This window comes from Zosterops lateralis (assembly GCF_965231275.1).
Source record: "Zosterops lateralis genome assembly, chromosome: 18".
Lineage (NCBI taxonomy): Eukaryota > Metazoa > Chordata > Aves > Passeriformes > Zosteropidae > Zosterops > Zosterops lateralis.
Genome location: NC_139778.1, coordinates 12,174,059 through 12,193,733, shown reverse-complemented (window position 1 = coordinate 12,193,733; position 19,675 = coordinate 12,174,059). Strand labels below are relative to the sequence as shown.

Here is a 19,675-nt window from a genome sequence, read left to right as displayed (position 1 = left end):
TGGAGAGTTATTGCAATGCTTAAAGGAATGCTTTGATCCACTTGAAACCAAATACATTCATGAAATTAATTTCTTTAAGGAACATAGCAAAATGCTGCTGTGGCAGGAAGGCCAGGTTATCTTCATCTGAGTTTTTATTGAACTGAAGTTCGATGAAGTAAATTCATAAATATTTGAAAGCAAGCTACCTGAACAGTGCAATACATCGTTAGTCAGCTTCCTGTTATTGCTACGTGTGTGTGTGTGTGAGTGCCTGCTCCAAACACTCTCAGGTCGTGACTTGTGGCTAAGTTGGTCTTTCTGATGAGGTCTAATAAAAGGTTAATTCTGTTATTAGAATATAAGGTGTTTCTTACTGGTCAAAAATGCAACAAGCTCTGTTGATCACTGTCACTCTGCTCAACAACAGGACACAGCAAATCTCACTCACAGCAGAAAGGGAACTTGCCTCTCATTCTGAAGCTGTGCCAAACGTTTCCGTACATCATCCACTGTGACTTCAAAAAATTCATCAGGAAGCTCTTCTGGGCCATCAGAATGTTGTTCCAGTAGGTCTAAGTGACATATAAGGGGCTCTCGTTCTACAAGCTACAGATTAAAAAAATGCACTTCAATTAGTTTTAAATGCATTGCTCTGCTTACCTTATAAGGTTCCTGAAAAAGAGGAAAAGGACAGTATTTGCAAACTGTCTTTTGACCTGTTCAGCTCTCTGAACTAAACCACTGCAGGGTTTCATTGCACGCCTTTCAAAATTTTACCTTGATTTTTCTGGTGCGCAGAAAGATCCCTTAAACAGTGAAACCCTTTTGTTTTGCACTTACAAAGTGAGTACCCCACCCGGAGATCAGCCTTTGCTGCATCAGAGCACACAGATGCAGAAGAGCAGGGCTGCAATAAAGGCACTTAATACATTTACTGGCAACTTCCCTACACACCAGAGCTGAGAGCAGGCACTCCAAGCACACAGACAAGCCCTCTCATCTGCCCAGCAGGGCACAGAGAGCCTGGCTGCTGCTCCCCCAGAGCCCAGAGCTGGGTGTCATGATGGCAAACTTTCCAGTGCAACTGGGCCCAGCCTAGAACTGCGGTTGCAGTTATGAAAAAATCAAAACAAAACAAGCCAATACCAAGACTGACAATCCCCTGAAAAACCCAAATGGAAGCCCCAACCACTGAGATCAAGAGCATTTGCCATCTCTGCAGGCAGCAGGACTTTAATGGATCTCTCCCCAGGAAAGGTTATGAGCTGACTACTCTTTTGCCCAAAGCAGCAGCTGTGCCTGCATGTGAATACAAACCATGGCCAGAGTCAAGCACACAAGAAACAGTTACACCTCCTGGCTCTCAAACAAGTCAAACTTTTTAAATTCCAAAACTGTTTAAAGGAACAAAGCTTGCAAACATGGAGAACAGCATACTGAAGGCTACAGGAGATGCAGGGGGGACACAGCTTGTGCCTGAAGAGGCTCCCAGGAACAAACACTTTGGTAGTTAATCCAGCACTTCTTCCCAGTCAGCTGCCAGTTTGACAATGCCACAGGTTCTGGAATGAACCCGTTGCCCATTTCTTCTCCCCTCATTCTCTCATACACTCTTTCCAATGCTAATTAACACCCCGACCTCCATCCACTCACCCCTCCCGCAGCTGCCAGCGCCAGGCACTGGCAACTTGGGAACAGGAGTCTTCTCAATTGTCTAAAGCACAACACAAATTACAAGGCAATGTTCACTCTACTTGTGGGCACCAAAGGGTAATTTGAGAAATTAAAAGATCGAGGTTGTGTGGGTGGGACCTTTGGCTACTTTTAGAAAGTTGAGCAGGGTCAGCCCTAACGAGCGGGTAAAGGAGCCTGACTGCAGCTTTCCCCGGCCGGGGCGGGGGAGCCAGGGCTGCAGGAAGGACCCCAAGTGCCCAGGACCATCCGCAGGGAAGAATCAGGCTGCACCATGATCCCAACCACTGCCCACTGATGCTCCAGTGAGGGCACATCTATGTCAGAGGCCAGAGGAGAATTAATCAGGCCTCCCCAAGAACCAGGTGTACTTTAGTCTCCTCAAACAGGCTGGATGTTCATTTCACTCTAAACATGCAGTGAAAGCAGACACCTTCTGAAAAAGCCCAAACCCAAAAGACTGAGGAGGCATATCCTATGGCATGCTGTGAAGGGTGATGGATACAAGGGAGAGAACTCTGAAGTCTGCATTAGCAAATCCTAAAGTTATCATTTAATACTGGCTCTAACAAGGACCTCAGTTAATCCCAGCAGCAGTGGGATTCCACAGGGAAAGGGCCAGCCCCTCTCCAAATTATGGTGACAGCTAATGGCATCTGCCAAGGCACAGGCAATCACAAGATGGCACAAGGCAGACAGATATTCCAGCCCTAAGTGTTCACTCCTCTTCCTTGCTGTGGGCTCCAACAATCCTAAAGCGTGGACAGAACCCAAAAATTAACTTCCCACAATGATTACAAAAGAGACTCCAGGAATACTAACCCACTTCCCAGCCCACTGCACACACAGTGTTTTCTACAACTGTGATACAAGATAACTATCTCCTGTAACAATAAATGGCCACCATACGGATGTTCTACTTTCCATTATGTAAACTGGAGGAAAGTAAACAGTGCATTTTGCTGTCCTGCTTCTTCCAGGAGCCAAAGATGCTGCGCTAAGGTTTGGCACTTTCCTTCTTCAAAGTCTATCCTTCTTCCAAAGTTGGAATGTCAGGCACTTTTCACCATGAGGCTGAAGCCATCTGTTCACAGAAACATTTACAAAAGAGCAGCCTGTGTGACAAAGTCAGGTGTCAGGAGGAATGCAGTTCACTCTGTGGTCACCATCCCGGTCCCAAGGAAGCAGGTAAGCTGCTCTTAGCATTTAAGTGAAATAGTGATCATTATGCTTTCCACAGCAGCAAACTCTCCCCAGAGACCCACTTCCTCCCCACCACCTCTGGGAGCTCTAATCTCATGGTGAATCTGGTTTAAAGTTACCTTCTAATAATTAACATTCTGACATCAAAGTCAGCTTGCAGCTGTCTGTAAACCATCTTTAGCCCAAGAAACGAAGGGATGCCGGCACAGATTTTATCCAGCCTCTCTTCAGCTTCAAAAACCACACACAGGCAAAGCATTAATGGGAAGATTCTTTTACAAAAATGGACCTTTGATGTTTAAAAATAATTTGTTTTGTTTTGGGTTTTTTTCCTCAGTACTGAAAAAGGACAAAAAGCAGATGCCATGTGGCTAGCCCTGCTTGGCTGTTGCTGCTGGGAGGAGAGTGGAAGATGGCAGGAGTGGAGGAGGGAACAAAATGTAATCAATCAGCAGCAAAAGTAACAGAGATCAAAGGGCTTGAAAGCAGCCGTCAAAATCACATGCTGTTTAACACAAGGACACAACTCCCCCAACAGAATCTGCAGCTGCTTCCAAAGCTGCTCTCAGAGTGGAAGGGCAGCTGGCTCCAGAAATGGCTTGAAATGGACTGCAGTTCTGAGAAAGACATCAGTTCATGTGAGTCCTTCAGTCACCACCACTCAGACCATGCCCAAAAGCTCCACATCAGGCCCTGAAGTCAGTGAAATGATGGAGCTCTGCCTCCCACCAGCGCACAGAGAAATGTGGGCAGCAAGACTGGTGAAGGATACCACCACAAACCCCTGCACTTCTCCCTTCCCAGACACAATGGAAACTCCTCCTTTCCAAATCCCTCAGACAAGAGTGCAAATGAAGCAAGAAACACACGAGACTGGACAAATCACCCAGCCTACTGTTTAATTCTCCATGTTAATGGTCTGTTCCAAAAGGTTAAGTAACACTGATTAGACAGATCCAAACATTTTTCTAATATACTGAAATATTCACCACTGCAGGTTGGCATAGCCTTTTTCTACTACTTTTGCAGTTCATGACTACTCCAGAGTCCTTTCCAGGGTCTGGCTTCTGTTCCTAAACAATTCAGAACTCTTCAAAAATAGGCTGCAACCACAAAGAAGTCAACTAAGGTACAGTGTCTACATCAACATGAAAGCATTCAGAGTCTTGCTAAATTTCTCCTGAACTAAGCTCCCTTTGAAGTTCCCCAGGCATCCTTTCTTTCTACTTATAGCTTTCTATTGTTCAATCCTGGCTGGATCAGACCAGAGGAGATTCAAACCTCCAACTCTAGGAGGTACCAAAGAGTCAGAAACAACAAAGGGCATCTCTGAACATGAAAGTCGGCCCCAGTGATGAGCCAAAGGAGCAAGAAAAGAGCTGCTCGCTGAGAACCCAGAATGGGAAACTCTCGGGGCATAGTAACAAGGAGTAAATTAGTAACTGAATGGCTCCTGTACTTCATGTTGCACCACTTGCCAGACATACCCAACCTTCCTGAAGGCATTCAATTCTGTACAGCTGCCCTACAGAAAACACACTTCAATGTCATTCCCAGGCCACTCTGCAATGGGATCACAGCACTTTTCAGCCATCAGTTCTGGTATCACAACAGAGGCTCGAGCACTTTTAATTCTAACAAACACAGTTTTATTTCAGAGACACCAGCGATGGTGAGATGTGCAATCTGTCTTTCTGGGAAATAGCTAGAGAGAGGTACACTATTTAAGAAGCTAGATATTTTAGATTAAGACAAAAAACACTTCTATAAGCAGCAGAAATACAAAAGGAAAAGGATGGAAGGTTTCTGCTTCATCTGCAATACTAAGAAAATTAAGTCACAGGGCTCAGGTAACAAAGTGGGCATCTCTTCATGATATCTGAGGCACTGAGGTGGAGGATCTTCTGGACTGTGATTTAATGCAGCTGTGTTGCCTCTATTTGAACTATTCATCAAGGATACCTAGAGATTCAAAGTTTTGCCTGCCTCTGGACAGCAAATCCCTAAATTCAAATCCTTTTTTCCTTCCTACTCCCTTTCTGAACTCAGGCAGAACTATATGTTATCAAGGCACCTAATCCTGTGACATAGGGAAAAAGTCCTAAATCTGGAAACATCTTTTTCCTCATGGGAGTGCAGCCTCGGGCAAGGCAGGATTAAAAAAAAGGCCTTTGTTGCCTGAACTGCAAACACGTTTTCCCTTACCTGTTCTTGCTCCTTTCGCAGTTCTTGGCAATTCTTGGACTTCTTTGGCTTAGAAGGGCCTCCAGGGCTGGAAAAAGTTGTTGGCAGCTTTGAAGATGGTACAGCTACAGGAGAGTCCCCCAGATGCTCTCCATCTCCAAAAAAAGGGACAAATGGGGCAGGCTCAGGCTCTGGGGAATGCCGTGGCTCCTCCAAGCTAGCAGGAGAATCTTTAATTGAGTCTTGCTTGTGTGTGCAACTGTTTAAGGATACAGCCCCATCCCTGTGCTCCAAGTCCTTTGGAAATGTGCTTGCTTGAGGTAGAGGCACATCCACTGCTTCTTCCATAGAGCCTTGCCTCACTGTTGGCTCGTTACAAGGCACCACAGCACCCACAGCTTCCTCCCCACCAGATGAGCCGCATTTCTTCATGACAACTCTTAAAAGAAAACACCAAAAGGAATAAAAATAAAATCATAATCCTGAGAGTACTGCCCTCCCTGTTCTCAATGTGTCCACGACACAAAGACAACAGATGCCTCAAATACACTCTGATTTAACAACTTTCTTCTTCCAGATGCTTACAGAGAATAAGCTCCAGTTACAGTGAAGTGTAGGGTAGGGGGTCAGGAGGTTGTGCAAAACAACAGAACAGGGACCTGCTCCTCTGGAAGAAGGAGAAAAACAGCACTCAGTCATAAAGCATAGCTTCTAATCACTCCTGTCTTCTGTATATACTGCAGAGAGCTGGCCAGGAGATCACAGAAAGGTTGCTCCTGCCCCAAACTCGCCCCCCACAAAAGCCAGCAGGGCCTGCAGAGGCTGGAAGTTACGTGCCTGAGATCCAGAGCAGGGAAGAATGAAGTGGTAGCTGATTGCCCTCTCAAAAGAGACTTTTAACTTTGAATTGTCTGTTCCACTCAAAGAAGAAAGAAAAAAAAAAAAAAAAAAAAAGGAAAAAACAAACAAACAAGCTCTTTTAATCTGCACATGACTGGTCAGTGCCAGCATCTGCTGCTGTGCGAAGCACATCTGGGCAGCAGTTTGAGATAAACAGGCAAATGCAATAATTTCTGAGTGCAGCAATGTTTTAGTTTGGCATCTTTTTCTGTGACTTCTTTTTTTCTTTTTCTTTGTCTTTCTTTTGGTACTTGAAACAAAATTAATTCACCATCAGAGTGGAAAGGGAAAATAAAGAGGCCAAACTTTGCTTCTCCCAACCTGACAATGGCATTGCCTCCCATCAGGCCAAGTGATTTCAGTGTTGTCTTCTCCAGGGCATCTTTTCCTGATATCTGCAACAAAACCAGAGGAGAGTAATTATGGCCTGATTCCCCAGGAGAGCACGTAAAGCTCTGTATAGAAAGAAGCCTGTATCCAAAGAAACACCACACAACACAAGATACAGGTAAAAACACACTCCTGCAGCTGGAAATCAGACCTGAATTCATATGTATCAACCTGTACTGTTTTACCAAATTCAGGGCTTATTAAATCATCTCAATGGAAGGTGACCTACATATATTTTCATCCCATACACACATCCAAGTGGGATCCAACTACAGCAAAGTTACTTTTATGTCAGAACTTAAACGACAGGCAACATCTCAGAGCTGCAAGACAGAGGATTTCCTTACATACACCTCCTATCCATCTGTAATGACCTATTCCAGAATAAAGACGATCTGTCCACAGAGGTCAGTGGGAAGTAAAGGGGACAGCTAGGGAGAGTGAATTCCATAATATCCACATACAAAATATTTAACAAAACATTAATAGCAAAAGATCAAAACAGAGAAAAGCAAATATTTACTAAAATGAAAACACTGTTTTGACTCAAGCTTTAAAAGAAGTTGGAAAGAAAAACACAAATAGGTCATTGAGCTCATTTTATGGGCTCAGAGGTCTCAACGGCACAAGGTTACGTTCCAAGAGAGCTTTTTTCCATACAGACACGTCATGCTTTGAAAAGACCAACATTTTTCTACTTCCCCTCTCAAGAAAGTTCAAAGGAAACACTTTCCAGGTTGGAAAGCAGAGCTAAGTTTTCTTATGTTTTAGGGACATGAGACAGTTGAGAGGCCCTTGCTGCCTTACCTCATCTCGCATGTAAATACAGACTGGAGACAATTCACCGTGCTCTTCCATCAGCTCCCTGCAAGAGAGAGCAAAACACTGCAGCATCTGCAGAACAGCCTTCCCCCTCCAAAACCAGTGCAGAGTCACAGTGCAAAGTGAAATCAGCTGGGAACACTGTCATCCATGTTTCTCCATGGAGTTTACAGTTCACAGGATCACTATTAGACATCAGGTAAACAATTTGCTTCGATGCATTCACTTTTTCTTAAACACAGCCCAGAAGTTTAAAAACAAAGAAATAATTAAAGTAAATTCTGAAATTAACTGATCTTACTAGATAAATTTAGCTCATCACTCTTTGTGTGCCTCAGTACCCAATCTGAAACATTATTCAGTTATATTTGCTCTTTTTAATCCAAGTTTAAAATTTCATTACGGTTTAGACTGAACTTTCACTGGGGAGAGGTTCCATTTCTTTTCACATATGCACAGCAACAAACAAAATTAAATCCCACTCTAAAGCAGATCAACTGAGAACAAGAAACTTGCCTTAGTATCATTTTAAAAAAAGAAAAGAGAAAGTAAATAAAGAAAAACAAAGCATAAACTTTCAGATTCTCCCATCAGCCCATCTGCAGAGGAAGACAGAAGTGAAGGACTCATAACACTGAGATGGGGGAAAACCAGTAAGATGCTACTCTTTCCACTTTTCTCTAGATAAGCAATTCTGAGCCATTCCAGTAAAAGAGAAGCTTTATTATATATTCACTTGATTAAATACGAAAGACAGGGAAAGTACAATCATAGCCCATCACAGCAAGTCTCAGTTCTCATCCAGCCAAGACAATGTGATTTCAAAAGGGGAAAAAAAAGGATTGACACTTTCAGCAAGAAATCCTCAGATGTCTATAGAAGAGGCCTCACAGAATGAGCCAGGACATTACACTGAAGCACTGGAATCAGTGAGAGACAATCAGTATGGGACAAGGTGGGTCACAAGGAAACCCAGAGGGAGAACAAATCCAAACAGAGCAAGCTACAAAACCAGGCCTGAGGGTCATGTCTATCTCAGGAAAGTCAGCAGCTGAGAACTACTTCCAGACCAGCTGCAACATATTCCAAGGAGTTTATAGTACCAAGACTGTAAAACCACTACTTCAGAACACTTCTCCCAGCCACCACAACAAATCCCACTGTGCAGAAAGTAAGAGACACACCAGAGCATCCAAAATACTATATTCAAGTCTCAGACTATGAAATACAGTTAACTCTCTGACTCAAGGTGAACAACCAGACCAACAGTACAATAGGATTGCTTATTTATGATCCTGCAATTAGTTATTCTCTTTCAGGAACAAAAAGCACTATGCAATGCTCTGCAGGAATCGAGAGATTAAGTTGCTCATACAAAAGAACATTGTCTTGTGATACAAGACCCAGGCTCCAGCCTCCCTCACTCCTCTGGCAGCAGTACCTGAGGAAATTCCCAGAGCCAATGCCTGATGATGAAAGGCAGAAAAAAACCAAACCTTGTCTCAATTGGAGAATTGGAACAAAAGATCACCAGCGTGCCTTTAGCACACCATAGCAGGTTACTGCACTCAGACTTCTCCAGGCAATTTAGGAAAGACACTCATCCCCACCTTATTTTCAATAGGTTTTGCTTCCAATTAAGATTAGCTGTATCCCTTGAGGAACCCTCAATATTGTGAACAAAAGATAAAGGACTGGTGAGACACAGAGAAACAGTATGGAATCACAGAAAAGGCAGACAGAACAGCTCAGGGAATAAAAGCTTGAATATCAAGCTGCTGTCTGTCAGGAAAGGTGGATGACAAAGATTTAGGAGAAAAAAAACCTTAGGCACAATGGAACATGTTCTCACCAAGGACCAATGGGAGAGGAAGCCAGTTTGACTTATACAATCTGGTTTCATTCACTTTTCCAAAAAATGCTTTTCGCTTCTATCCAAGCAATTCTTTCAAGAGTCTTCTAAAAATGTACAGAAAATATCGAATGAATGACCCCACAGAAGTAGTAAAGAATCATAATGACTATCAAAGATGTCCCTGAGTGTCCAAAGTGCAACTGCTCCATGGACAACAGCCCATAAAGCTGCTGAAGCTGCAAGGCAGGCAAGAATGGGAGATAGAAACAAGGGCTTCTTGCTCACAGGGCAGACAAGACTGTGCCCTCAACCAGCCTCTGAAGCACAGACTCCACGCAAAGATCCCCAGAGACTTATTTTTGTCTAACTCTTGGAAGCAGCAGGCTCCTCCTCCAGCTGCTGCTAATCCATTACATGCACCCACTGAGGCAAGCACACACATCAAACATACTGTCCTCTCTTTGATGTGCTGCTCTTCAGAAGGGGAACGGCAAGCAGATTAGATTCCTTCATGTAGTGATCTGACAGGGCCTGTAAACATCTTGTGCAAGGACTGCCGCACGCTGAGAGGAGGAGCAGCCCTACAATAGCTTCCAGACCGTCTTCAGACCCAATTAGCCAAGATGGATGCTGGAAACCCAGGGGAAATTCCAGTGGATTTAGAATACTTCCCCTCACGCACTTAGAGCGGCTGAGCATTCCAGGAAAACATCTCCAGTTGGAAAGTCCAAGGGAGGATTCAGCAAACATCAACAATTAGCTGACTGGTTAGTCAACTGCATCAAAACACATTCAACAGCAACGCGGCCCATTAAATCCATACGGATGGCTGTAGATCCAGCTTGTCCTGTGACTAAACCACACACAGCACCTTTGCTGCTTGTTGAATTAACCAAGATTGCAAAGTCCATCCAAACATCTGAACTCGGCTTCCAGAGGGCAGAAAAGAGCAGCTGTGCTCTGAACTGAAGTTATGAATGCTTAGCAAACTGCAGCAGTCAAAAGCTTAAGAAGAGCAACATGCATCTTAACTAGTAACACTACAATGACCTGTAACCAATAAAACCACTTTGAAAGAGCAAAATTTTATGAAAAGCTCAAAATTTAAACCAAAGAAACAATCAACTGATACATGACAAAGCCACACAAAGATTGTCATTGTCAATAATTATCACCTCCCACTAGTCCAGCAGTCCCCAAACTGCAACAGGCACTCCTCTCCTCACAGAGGGCACAGAAAGGGACAAGAGGGGACTTAAAACACCCAGGAAAATTACACCTGTGGTTTTTGTCCTACCTCTTTCCTCAATTAAAAGAAAGATAATTCTTTTATCTCTAGCATTTGCATGAATACTGTGCCTTTATTTATGAATAAATGTCACATTGTAGACCTGGTCCATGATTAAAAACAGAATGGCTGTCACAGCTTCAAGGCTTCCTCTTCCAAACCATGAAAAATAGAAAAGAAATGCCTTTCTTTGAGAAAACTTTATTAGCTTGACATTTTAAAACAATACAGCCTTTTAAAATCAAGGCTAAAGACAAGAGGTAGCACTTCATGTAGACTGGACTAAAATAGTAAGACTTCTAACCCATGCACATATTCAAAAAATGTAGAACCAGAAATTCTTCCATTTAAACAGGATCTAATGAGTCTTTTGAAGATTCCACCTTAACCTGCTGAGAGCTCCAGATTTCCTTGAAGGACTTGCACAACAGAAAGCCTCAAAAGCAACAGCAACCCATATGAAAGAATCCCCTGCACTACAGGGAACTGCAGCACAGAAATACCAGGGATCCAGATCACCCAGGCTTGACACACACATCTCTAGCAGCAACTTAACTTCAAACAGGTTTGTGTAAAAGAAAGGTGGTGCAACACATCCCAGTATCTTCACAGCTTTAGCAGCTTGTTACATTTTATGACCTGAATCAGGAGTGATACTCCTGTAAAAAACTGTAATAAAACTATGGATTATCTAATCTGAAAGAGCAACAAAAATACAAACATCTCTGTTTAGATATAAAGGAGAAATCGCCATCAAATAAATGCAAATTCTACAGATCTGAAGGATTTAGCTGGGTCACCGTAACAAGTAATTAGTGGCATGCAGAGATCCATCCAAACAAGTATTTTCTCACTGCATTGCTCACCTGATCTTTGCAAAATGGTTGAGAACTTCCCACAAGGTCTGTTGGCAGAGGAAGGTGTCTTGCAAACGGGAGCCATCATCTAGTTGTAATGCTATCCGAACCTGTAAGAACACCACAATGAATTTATCATAAAACTGAAGGAAAGCTTATTTTTCTTCACAACTTTTTAAAATATTTCAGTGCTCCTTGTTCATCTGTGCAGGCATTCTGGCCTGGATTCCTGTTTGTTGGGATGAATGGCTCCTGAGCATGGGGGAGGCCATCCTGGAATACTAACCAGCTCTCATGGGCCCCTCTCCCCTGCCATATCTTGAACTAGAACATATTCAGAGAAAAGCCAATGCAAACATCCCAAATAATGTGCCATCATGAGCAATGGAGGTGTTCTATTTTATACCAGATGAAACTTTACATTAAGGGTTTTCACAGATACATAAAACAAATTCCAATAACTCGGACATGACTGATGCAGCTGCACCACCTAAAACACCAACACAGAGCTCTGTCAATTGCAGCATCATTTTGCAGAACAATTTCCTTAGGATAAAACAGTTTACTTGGATATCCACACACAGAAACAATTAACACAGTTCTCATCTATCCTAAACAACTAGTCCAAAGTAATGACATTTGTAACTTGCAACTCACTAATGCTGCCTAACCATTGCATTTTGACACACAATTTAAGAGTGAAGTAACAAAAAATCTCAACAATAATTCCAGTCGGTATATCAAGTTCTTGAACACCTGCAGAGAAAGGCAAGGGCCAGCCAGTGGCCAATTTTAACAGGTCCTTTCCAACCTGGAATGAGAATATCTGCAAACGTTCTCAGGCGCCACACAGACTTTAGAGAATTGCTTCCCTACCTCCCCCAACAATCAATCAATCAATCAATCAATCCAAGGCATTTCTAAAGTGAACATATGCTGGGGTCTGTCCTGAAGAAATTCAAACTCCTGATTGACCCAAGGGAAAAGTTTAGCAGCTAACCAAGAGGTAGAGAATGACAGAGCACTTCTGTGTTATCTTTACCTTTTAGAGAATATTCAGCCTTTTTCAGAATGTCTAACTCTTTAGTTTCCCCAACTAGCTCACCTGTCTAAAGAAAAATCATATAAAGTCCTGTAGCCACTAGATAGAACTGGGTTTCTCCAGTCAACTTTAGTTTTTATAAGTCTAAAAACTGGCCTTATTTCAGAGCCTGAGAAAGACATTAGCCCAAGACAGCCAAAGCCACTTTGTTTCATTCTGTTTTCACATGTCCCTACTAACACTCTCAGTGCAGCCTCTCACTGAGTGCAAGGTCTGTGTGCAAACATGAGGGCAGGGGCTACAGAGAGATGGGAAAGAGACATCACATGTTCCAGCAATCCACTGTGATTTCCATGGAGGAATATGTTTGTCATCTGCCTTGGCTCCCACCAGTCCTCACAGGACTGCAAATGCTGATCTGCTGGAGACAGGAATTTTTCTACATAACGGAAACAGTGGCATCATTAATAATGCGCTGACAGTACAATGTCGTTTCATCCCACCACTAACACAACCTCCTGGTTTCTCCTACGTGGGAGACAAGCCTTAGATTATTCTCAGCTACAGCAGAGCGATGACAGCTGACATCACCATTCTGTAAGACTCCAGCCCAGAAATTCAGACTACCAGTTGCATCAGTTTTTGGGCAGCAGTTCAAAGCCAAACATGTCACGAAAGTCCTATTCAGTCCATTAGAAGAATCTCTTCAAAAACCCCAGGGGCTACATACAATAATAGAGACCAGTGCCAATTATCGTCTAAGTTTACAAACACTTAAACAAGAGGCTGACAACTTTAACACCAGGGCTGTTCTGATGGTGCTCCTGCGTCACCTGCCATCACAAAGGGAATTTGCTCCATTCTTCACTGAAGAATGGTCTCACAGGAAACAATGTTTTCCACATGCAAAGGCAAATCCAAGAGCCTTCTATTTTTAAAACATCACATTTGGTGAACAAACTCATGATTTATCAAAACCTGTGATCTGTCTCAAGGGTAACTGCTGTCACTACAGGAAAGCACACCTACTTCCACACACATAATCTTAACAGAACACAGAATAACAGAAGACACAGAATCAAATTCATCCCAACATTACCACAGCTAGCCAGCACGACTGAGCCTGCATCTCAGCTGCCACTACATCCCAGTCACAGTCACCTGGCTGTTAGAAAATTCCCTGTTTTTTAACACATACTCCCTGTGGCAGGGAATTCTCTTCAGTCAGTTGCTCTGTACAAAGTCTTTTCTTACACTCTGAAATTCTCCCAAGTAAAATCTGCTGAAGTTTGTGGGGCAGGGACTCTGTTTAGACTCCGCTCTTCAGGTGTGCATTTGCTGCATCTTCTCACCTTCATGACACAGCAACCAGCACTCCCAGGGAAGCCTCACTTCTGCAGATTGTTCTGCTGAACTGCAACTAAATAGTAACAACTTATACTTCTATTAGCTCCTCTCTTTAGTGATCTAAAGTAATGATTCCACACTATAACCCCTCTCCTAATAGTGAACAGTCTTTCTTGCTCTTCTCACAATATACTTTCAGGGAAAAAAAAATAAAATCACTGCTTTCCTTCAGTACCTCCCAAACTGCATGCAAATGTCAGATAAAGTCATCATCGCACCATTTCAAGAGAAATACTTTTCTCTGGAAGACAAACTCCATTCCACTGCAACATTTCACTGAAAATTCTAAGCAGATGCTACTGGTTTGTGGTATTTTTAAAAGTTAAGACGTAATTTGAAGCACAAATGTCTTTCTACTCCCAAATCAGAAAAAAGGCATTAGTGCCAAAACAAAGAACATGGAGGTTTTACAAACAAATATATGAACACCAGGGACCCCCAAAACTATGTTACACAGTGAACTAAAGCAGAGACTCCAAAGCCTTCTCAGACCACAAAATTCACTTTTCAATGTATCAGTTTCTCTCTGTGACAGCCAGAGCAACTGCCTTTAACAAACACCACTGACACTGCTTGGCTGACAGGCATTAAGAGATCAGCACCAATAGACCTGAAACTTACATGAAAATTTCCTTTTAGGAAGTTAACAAATAGCAAGATGACTGCTAGTGATAGACAAATTTCCATTCCCAGGCTACTTAAGTAAGACCACACATCAATTTTACAACATGAAGAGTTCACTCTCAGTAACACCTATTCCACTGCTTGAAAAGTTGGGTCTATGGCCACAGGGATATGTATGGAAGATTTTTACACTCCTAAAAGTGGCCATAATTTCTAGAGAAAACGGCATCCATAAGCCCTTTGCAAATAGGGACGTTTGGCCACTGATGAACACAGAACATGTCACAAGACTCTAAAGCTGTGTGAACACACCATGGACACCAATGCTGGGAAAGCAGCAAAAGAGGATTCTGTAAGAATCTGAGATTTAGTCAAAATCCAGAGCTGGACAACAGCAACTGAAACAGAAATTAGGAAAGGGAATTGAATTAGTCATCACTGATGTTTAACTTCTTAGCTATCCGTGACTACTAGTTTTTCAGCTCCCCAAACCACCCCAATCTCCATCACAGCTTCTACCCAACATTCATGAAGACTAAGTAAAGACTTTTGGCCACTTAATTACCATTTTCGGCTGCATTGCAACCAGTCTTCAGCTGGTCTCTCAGGTAGGCATTGGCCATGCTGTGCTCTGGACCATCAGCTCTGATGGGATCATATCAGCACAACTGGTGACTGAACAAACCAGGTCACATTGTGTAAATGAACATACCGAGGCTCCAGCTCCTGCTCTGTTAGAGACTGGCACCATCTCCAGTTTGGCATTGTTGGGCAGCCTAGCAAATCTCCACTGCAAAGACAGGTCCAAAACATTCCTCTGAAATCTGAAGGAGAACAGAGCCTGTGAGCAATGCAAAGTCTGTGTATTGTGTAACAGAATTCCCAGGAGGCTGACTAGAAGCCACAGAACATGATTCAATAATGAACAATTGATGATTATAAAAGCATCATCAACAAAAGCTAAGCTGCACACCAAAACAGTTTGTAGAGGTTGCAGAGAAGATACCCAAAATTATGTACTCCCTTTAAAGGTTTTAAAAAGAGAACCAGCAACCAACTACATAACCAAGCATGGTTAAATACTAATGGCTGGGGTTTTTTTGGGTTTTTTTGTGCTACTCAGACAAATGAGCTCTCAGTGGAGACGCCCTAAAAGCAGAGGCTCAGAGCCCCAGGTGAGAGGAGGGCCGGGCGCTGCTGCTCTGTGGCCTGGATGAGGGGCACGCGTGGGTGTCCCGGGGCCTCGTCCTGTGTCCCGGCAGCGCAGGGAACGTGGCGCAGGGACATGGGGACCTCAACAGAGCCCAGTGTGTGCCCCGGCCCCTCGCTGTCCCTCCGCCGGGCCCGGGCACCCCCTGGACAGGCCGCGGGCTGCAGCAGCGCCGGGCCCGGCTCGGAGAGAGGCCCCGGGCAGGCGGAACGGGCCGGGCCGGGCCCGCGGGACAGACACTCACTTCAGGCCGTACTCGCCGGGGCTGCCGCCCTGCTTCCTGCAGACCTCCTCGAGCACCTGCGGAGAGAAGAGCGGCGTCACGGGCGGCCCCGCCGCGCCCTCCGCCCCGTCCCCGCCGCGGACCCACCTGCAGCAGGACCGTGCCGGGCCCCACCCGCACCGTGACCCGCCGCCCGCTGGGCGCCAGCACCGACACCGCGGCGCCGCCCCCGCCCGCCGCCGCCATCTTCCCCCGCGCGCCCGGGGCGGGGCCGGCCGGGGCCTCCTGGGGCCGCCCTGCGCCTGTGGGCCCGCCCCGACCGGCCCGGCGAGGAGCGGGACAGGAAAACTGCCCCGGCCCGGCCGCACCGGAGAGGAGCAGAGCGGGGACACTGCCCCGGACCGGCCCGGACCGGCCCGGCGGCTGCGGAAGCGGGTCCTGGCCTGGCGGGACGGGCAGGCGGCTCCGGGGCCGGGCCGCAGCGGTTCCCCGGGCTGGCAGGAGCGGTTCCCCGGCCGGGGCAGACGGAGGGCGGCTCAGGCTGCTCCCCCGGCCCTGCCGCTGGCCCGGGTGGGTTGGGGCGGCTCCGGGCCCGCCGCCGTCCCGCAGCTCGGCGGGAGCAGGCCGCACTCCCCGCTGTGCCTGAGGGCGCTGGTCTTGTCCTTTGGGCTGCCACTGTCCTTTTCCAGGGAAATAAAACATTTATCCTTATACAGGACCCTGCCCGGCAGCGCAGGCGGTGACCCGGGCCAAGGGCCGGCCAGCCCCGGCATCCCCAGCAGCGCTGGGGGCCAGGAACCCCTTGGGCTGGAGGATCCGTGTGTCTCTCCCAGGCAGCGATACCGAACATCCCTGCGGGTACAGGGGAGGCTCTCCTGGGCCAAATACCCGCCCTGGCGAACCCCACATGTCGCGGGGAATGGGAGCATCCCGCCGCCTGCCCAGCGCCAGGAAAGGCCGGGCACCGCCACAGCCGGGGCGCCGCTGGTCAGACAAACTACAGCGTCCTGCTAACCCTGAAAACCAGATCTTCTGGGGAAAGAAAAAAAAAGAGAGAAAGTTGATTTGGAACTTCGTGGTCAGTGCTGCAAGCTCAGCTGGTCAGGAGAGATGGCTGCAGCCAAGGAACCGAAATTATCGTACATTTCACAACACACAATTTCCCAGAGACTTTATTTCATTTATGGGTTTCCCCTTCAGTCTCAGCGTGGCCTCGGCATCAAAGGCGCCCTCAGATTCGATGACAGTCTGTTTAGTTTGCTATCATAAAAACAAAACAACTCACCAGAAGAAAAAAAAAAATAAAACACCAAAACTTTTAGTTTGAGTAACCACTGGAATTTATTTAGCCTAAGTTGTAACCACATGCCAAATAGTTTCTTTTTTCTTTACTTCTTCTATATTTATCCTATATGTTAAGCTTAAGTCTCCACCTCTACCCCCAGCACCCACAAAAATGTCTGGTTTGCTTGGCTTATAAAGTAAAAATACTCTTTTAAGGAAAGACACTATCATAAGAGATAACACTTGTGTTTACCATATCAGCAGTGTCAGAGAAGGGAGAAAAATGGGAATTTTGATGATGGGGAGACTTACCCTGGCTTATGCATGTGGATGCCTAAGTCCACCCAATACCATAACTCTTCAGTGAGATATAGAAATAGTAATAAAGGATGTCCAGGTGTAAAATGTTTAAAACAATGCTTTAAAATGTCTTTACATTTTGTTCATTCCATTGGACAGGATCATTGGCATCACATTTATAGACCTACAGTGTTCAGGATATATAGTCTTCTACCTCCTCAATTGCCTTTTGCTGTAAATATACATGAAGAGGTGTGAGCACTGAAGGGCAAGTTTTTTTGAAAATTGACACGCTTGTCCAAAAAAGGGTGCAACAAATATCTGATATTCAAGTACTTCTTAGTCTTTAAAATAGGGAGAGATCCAAAGCTCTGCAACTATCTCACACATAATGAAGGTAACCCATTCTTCCACTAATTAATGCTTTTGCTGGAGGAGAAGAAGCAATTAAAATGACTTTGTTAACTGCAGTGACTATCACCCCGCTCAGGCAAAGCAGCCGTTCCAATCTGAAAGACAAATTTTTGTTTCTTTGCCCAAAACACTGGTGTCATTTCTGGAGGGGTGTAGCTCCTATTTGATGTCTGAGGCAGGCAGCTGTTTCCTTTTTTTTGCATCTGGAAGTGACATATCCCTTAAAGAAACGTTGTTCCTGTTAAAAAAGACACCAATGGAATTTGAGCTGAACATTTCCAAATTGTGGGATTAGAGGTTATTAATAGTATGTCACAATCACAAAGTTGCATGGAGGTGAAGGGTCACATTTCATACCCAGAGCCACTTCTCAAATATTTATCTGAAATTAGAAGCATCAGGAGAGAAATGGGGGAGGTGACTACAACCTGGAGTCCATTAAAGTGCCACAGAGAAAGAGGAACTCATTTGGGAATGGCTGAAAACACCCTTATATCTGATTTCTGCCACTGTCAGGCTGGAGGGTGCCTGCAAATCTACCAGGTGAGCCCCAGCCAAACATCCTCCAAAAAATTGTCTTAAATTGCATTTCTTTGGTAGTTACAGTGAACACACGGCAGAATGACCTTCCCTAATCCCACTTTTCAGGCAGCTGGTGCTTTGCATTCAATACATAGCCCAGGCACTGTCTGCAGCTGCATTGTCACAGGCATACAGGGAGTAATGCATGTTTGCTTCTTCATAAAACAACAAAACCTTACCTGCTTTTATTTTTTATTTATTCTTTTTAAATGAATAGGAAATTAGCTGTGAACATCTAGAAATACGTAGTAACGAGCTCCAAAACATGATGCAGAACAAGCTGATTATCACAGTAACAATAATTCTGTAGTGTTTCCTGCTGCCTGTACCAACATTGCTGACCACAGAGTGTCCTGGGGATGTTCAAGAGATGGTTCCTACAGAGCATCATCCAGCACATGCCAAAGCCTCCAGGCTTTAGGAGGGCTCTGCTGCTCTGCCGGAGTTCTTTACAACCCCTGGCCTCGGGGTCAGAGGAGGCAGCAGCAGCATCACTGTGCAAAAGCAGGATTCTGTTGGTGAATAGTGCTGTGTGGGGTAATTTACACACAACACAAGACCCAAACAATGAGCCAGGGAGCTTGGTCTGAGCCAGGGCTGCAGAGTGCCTCAAATCAGGAACTAGAGGTGGCTATGAAAGGGAACCATACCTGTGACAGGAGCCTTACACAGGACCCAGGTGTGACCCTCTTGGTTCCTGGGTTTCCTTGGGAAACATCTAAAGGGGAGGTGCCGGGGCTGCCTTGATCCTGGAAGGGTATGAGGGAACGCAGAACTGTCTCATAAGCTTTTGTACAGCACAGTCCAATATACTGAACATACAGGGACATATCTTGGGACATAGAGGAACACATTAATCAGGACATTTCATTTTCAAGGGTATTAAATGAAAACAGTATCTCCCATAACATTATTCCCAACGATTAAAAGTCTCCTGCTTGCCTCCTGTGTGCCTCACTCCCACCAATAAAAATGCCAAATCTCCAGTGCAGGGAGCAGGACTCCAATTCTTTCAGCCTTCTCTGAGCTTGTTTTTGTACCGAGGCCAATCTATTCAATGTAGGGAGGGTCTTATCAAAACATTAAAATTCAGAGAACCTCTCGTGCTGAAGTATTGCAAAATTATCAAAAATCTGTATCACTTTGATGTTCAGTATGTCAAGGAATTGAACGGTACCAGATTTAAATGTTTAGAAATCAGGAAGGCTGTTATACCAGACCTACAGCCTCACATCCTTCCTCATAGCCCCTTGCTCAGCCAGGAAAATACAACATTTCACTGAATTTTGGAAGGATAGCAGATAACAAACTCTTCCCTGAGTGACCTGAGCCAGAGGTCAGAAAGATGAAGAGGGCTCAGTACAGCCAAGGCAGGCAAAATTTAAATTTCTTTGCTTCACTTCTTAGGACAAAGAT

At 44.9% G+C, this 19,675-nt stretch overlaps 1 protein-coding gene across 1 annotated transcript in view; it reads right to left on the bottom strand.

Moving 5' to 3' along the window:
• Positions 1-15,925, bottom strand: part of ASPSCR1 (ASPSCR1 tether for SLC2A4, UBX domain containing) — a gene marked incomplete at its 5' end in the record, with an annotated part of 34,958 nt that extends 19,033 nt beyond the window's left edge. The window contains 8 exons of the mRNA XM_083874469.1: positions 449-588; positions 5,083-5,500; positions 6,283-6,356; positions 7,159-7,216; positions 11,183-11,283; positions 14,959-15,070; positions 15,701-15,756; positions 15,827-15,925. Of these exons, the coding sequence (XP_083730595.1) occupies positions 449-588; positions 5,083-5,500; positions 6,283-6,356; positions 7,159-7,216; positions 11,183-11,283; positions 14,959-15,070; positions 15,701-15,756; positions 15,827-15,925 (1,058 nt within the window). The remainder of the gene's footprint in view (positions 1-448; positions 589-5,082; positions 5,501-6,282; positions 6,357-7,158; positions 7,217-11,182; positions 11,284-14,958; positions 15,071-15,700; positions 15,757-15,826) is intronic.
• Between the last annotated feature and the right edge of the window lie 3,750 nt (positions 15,926-19,675).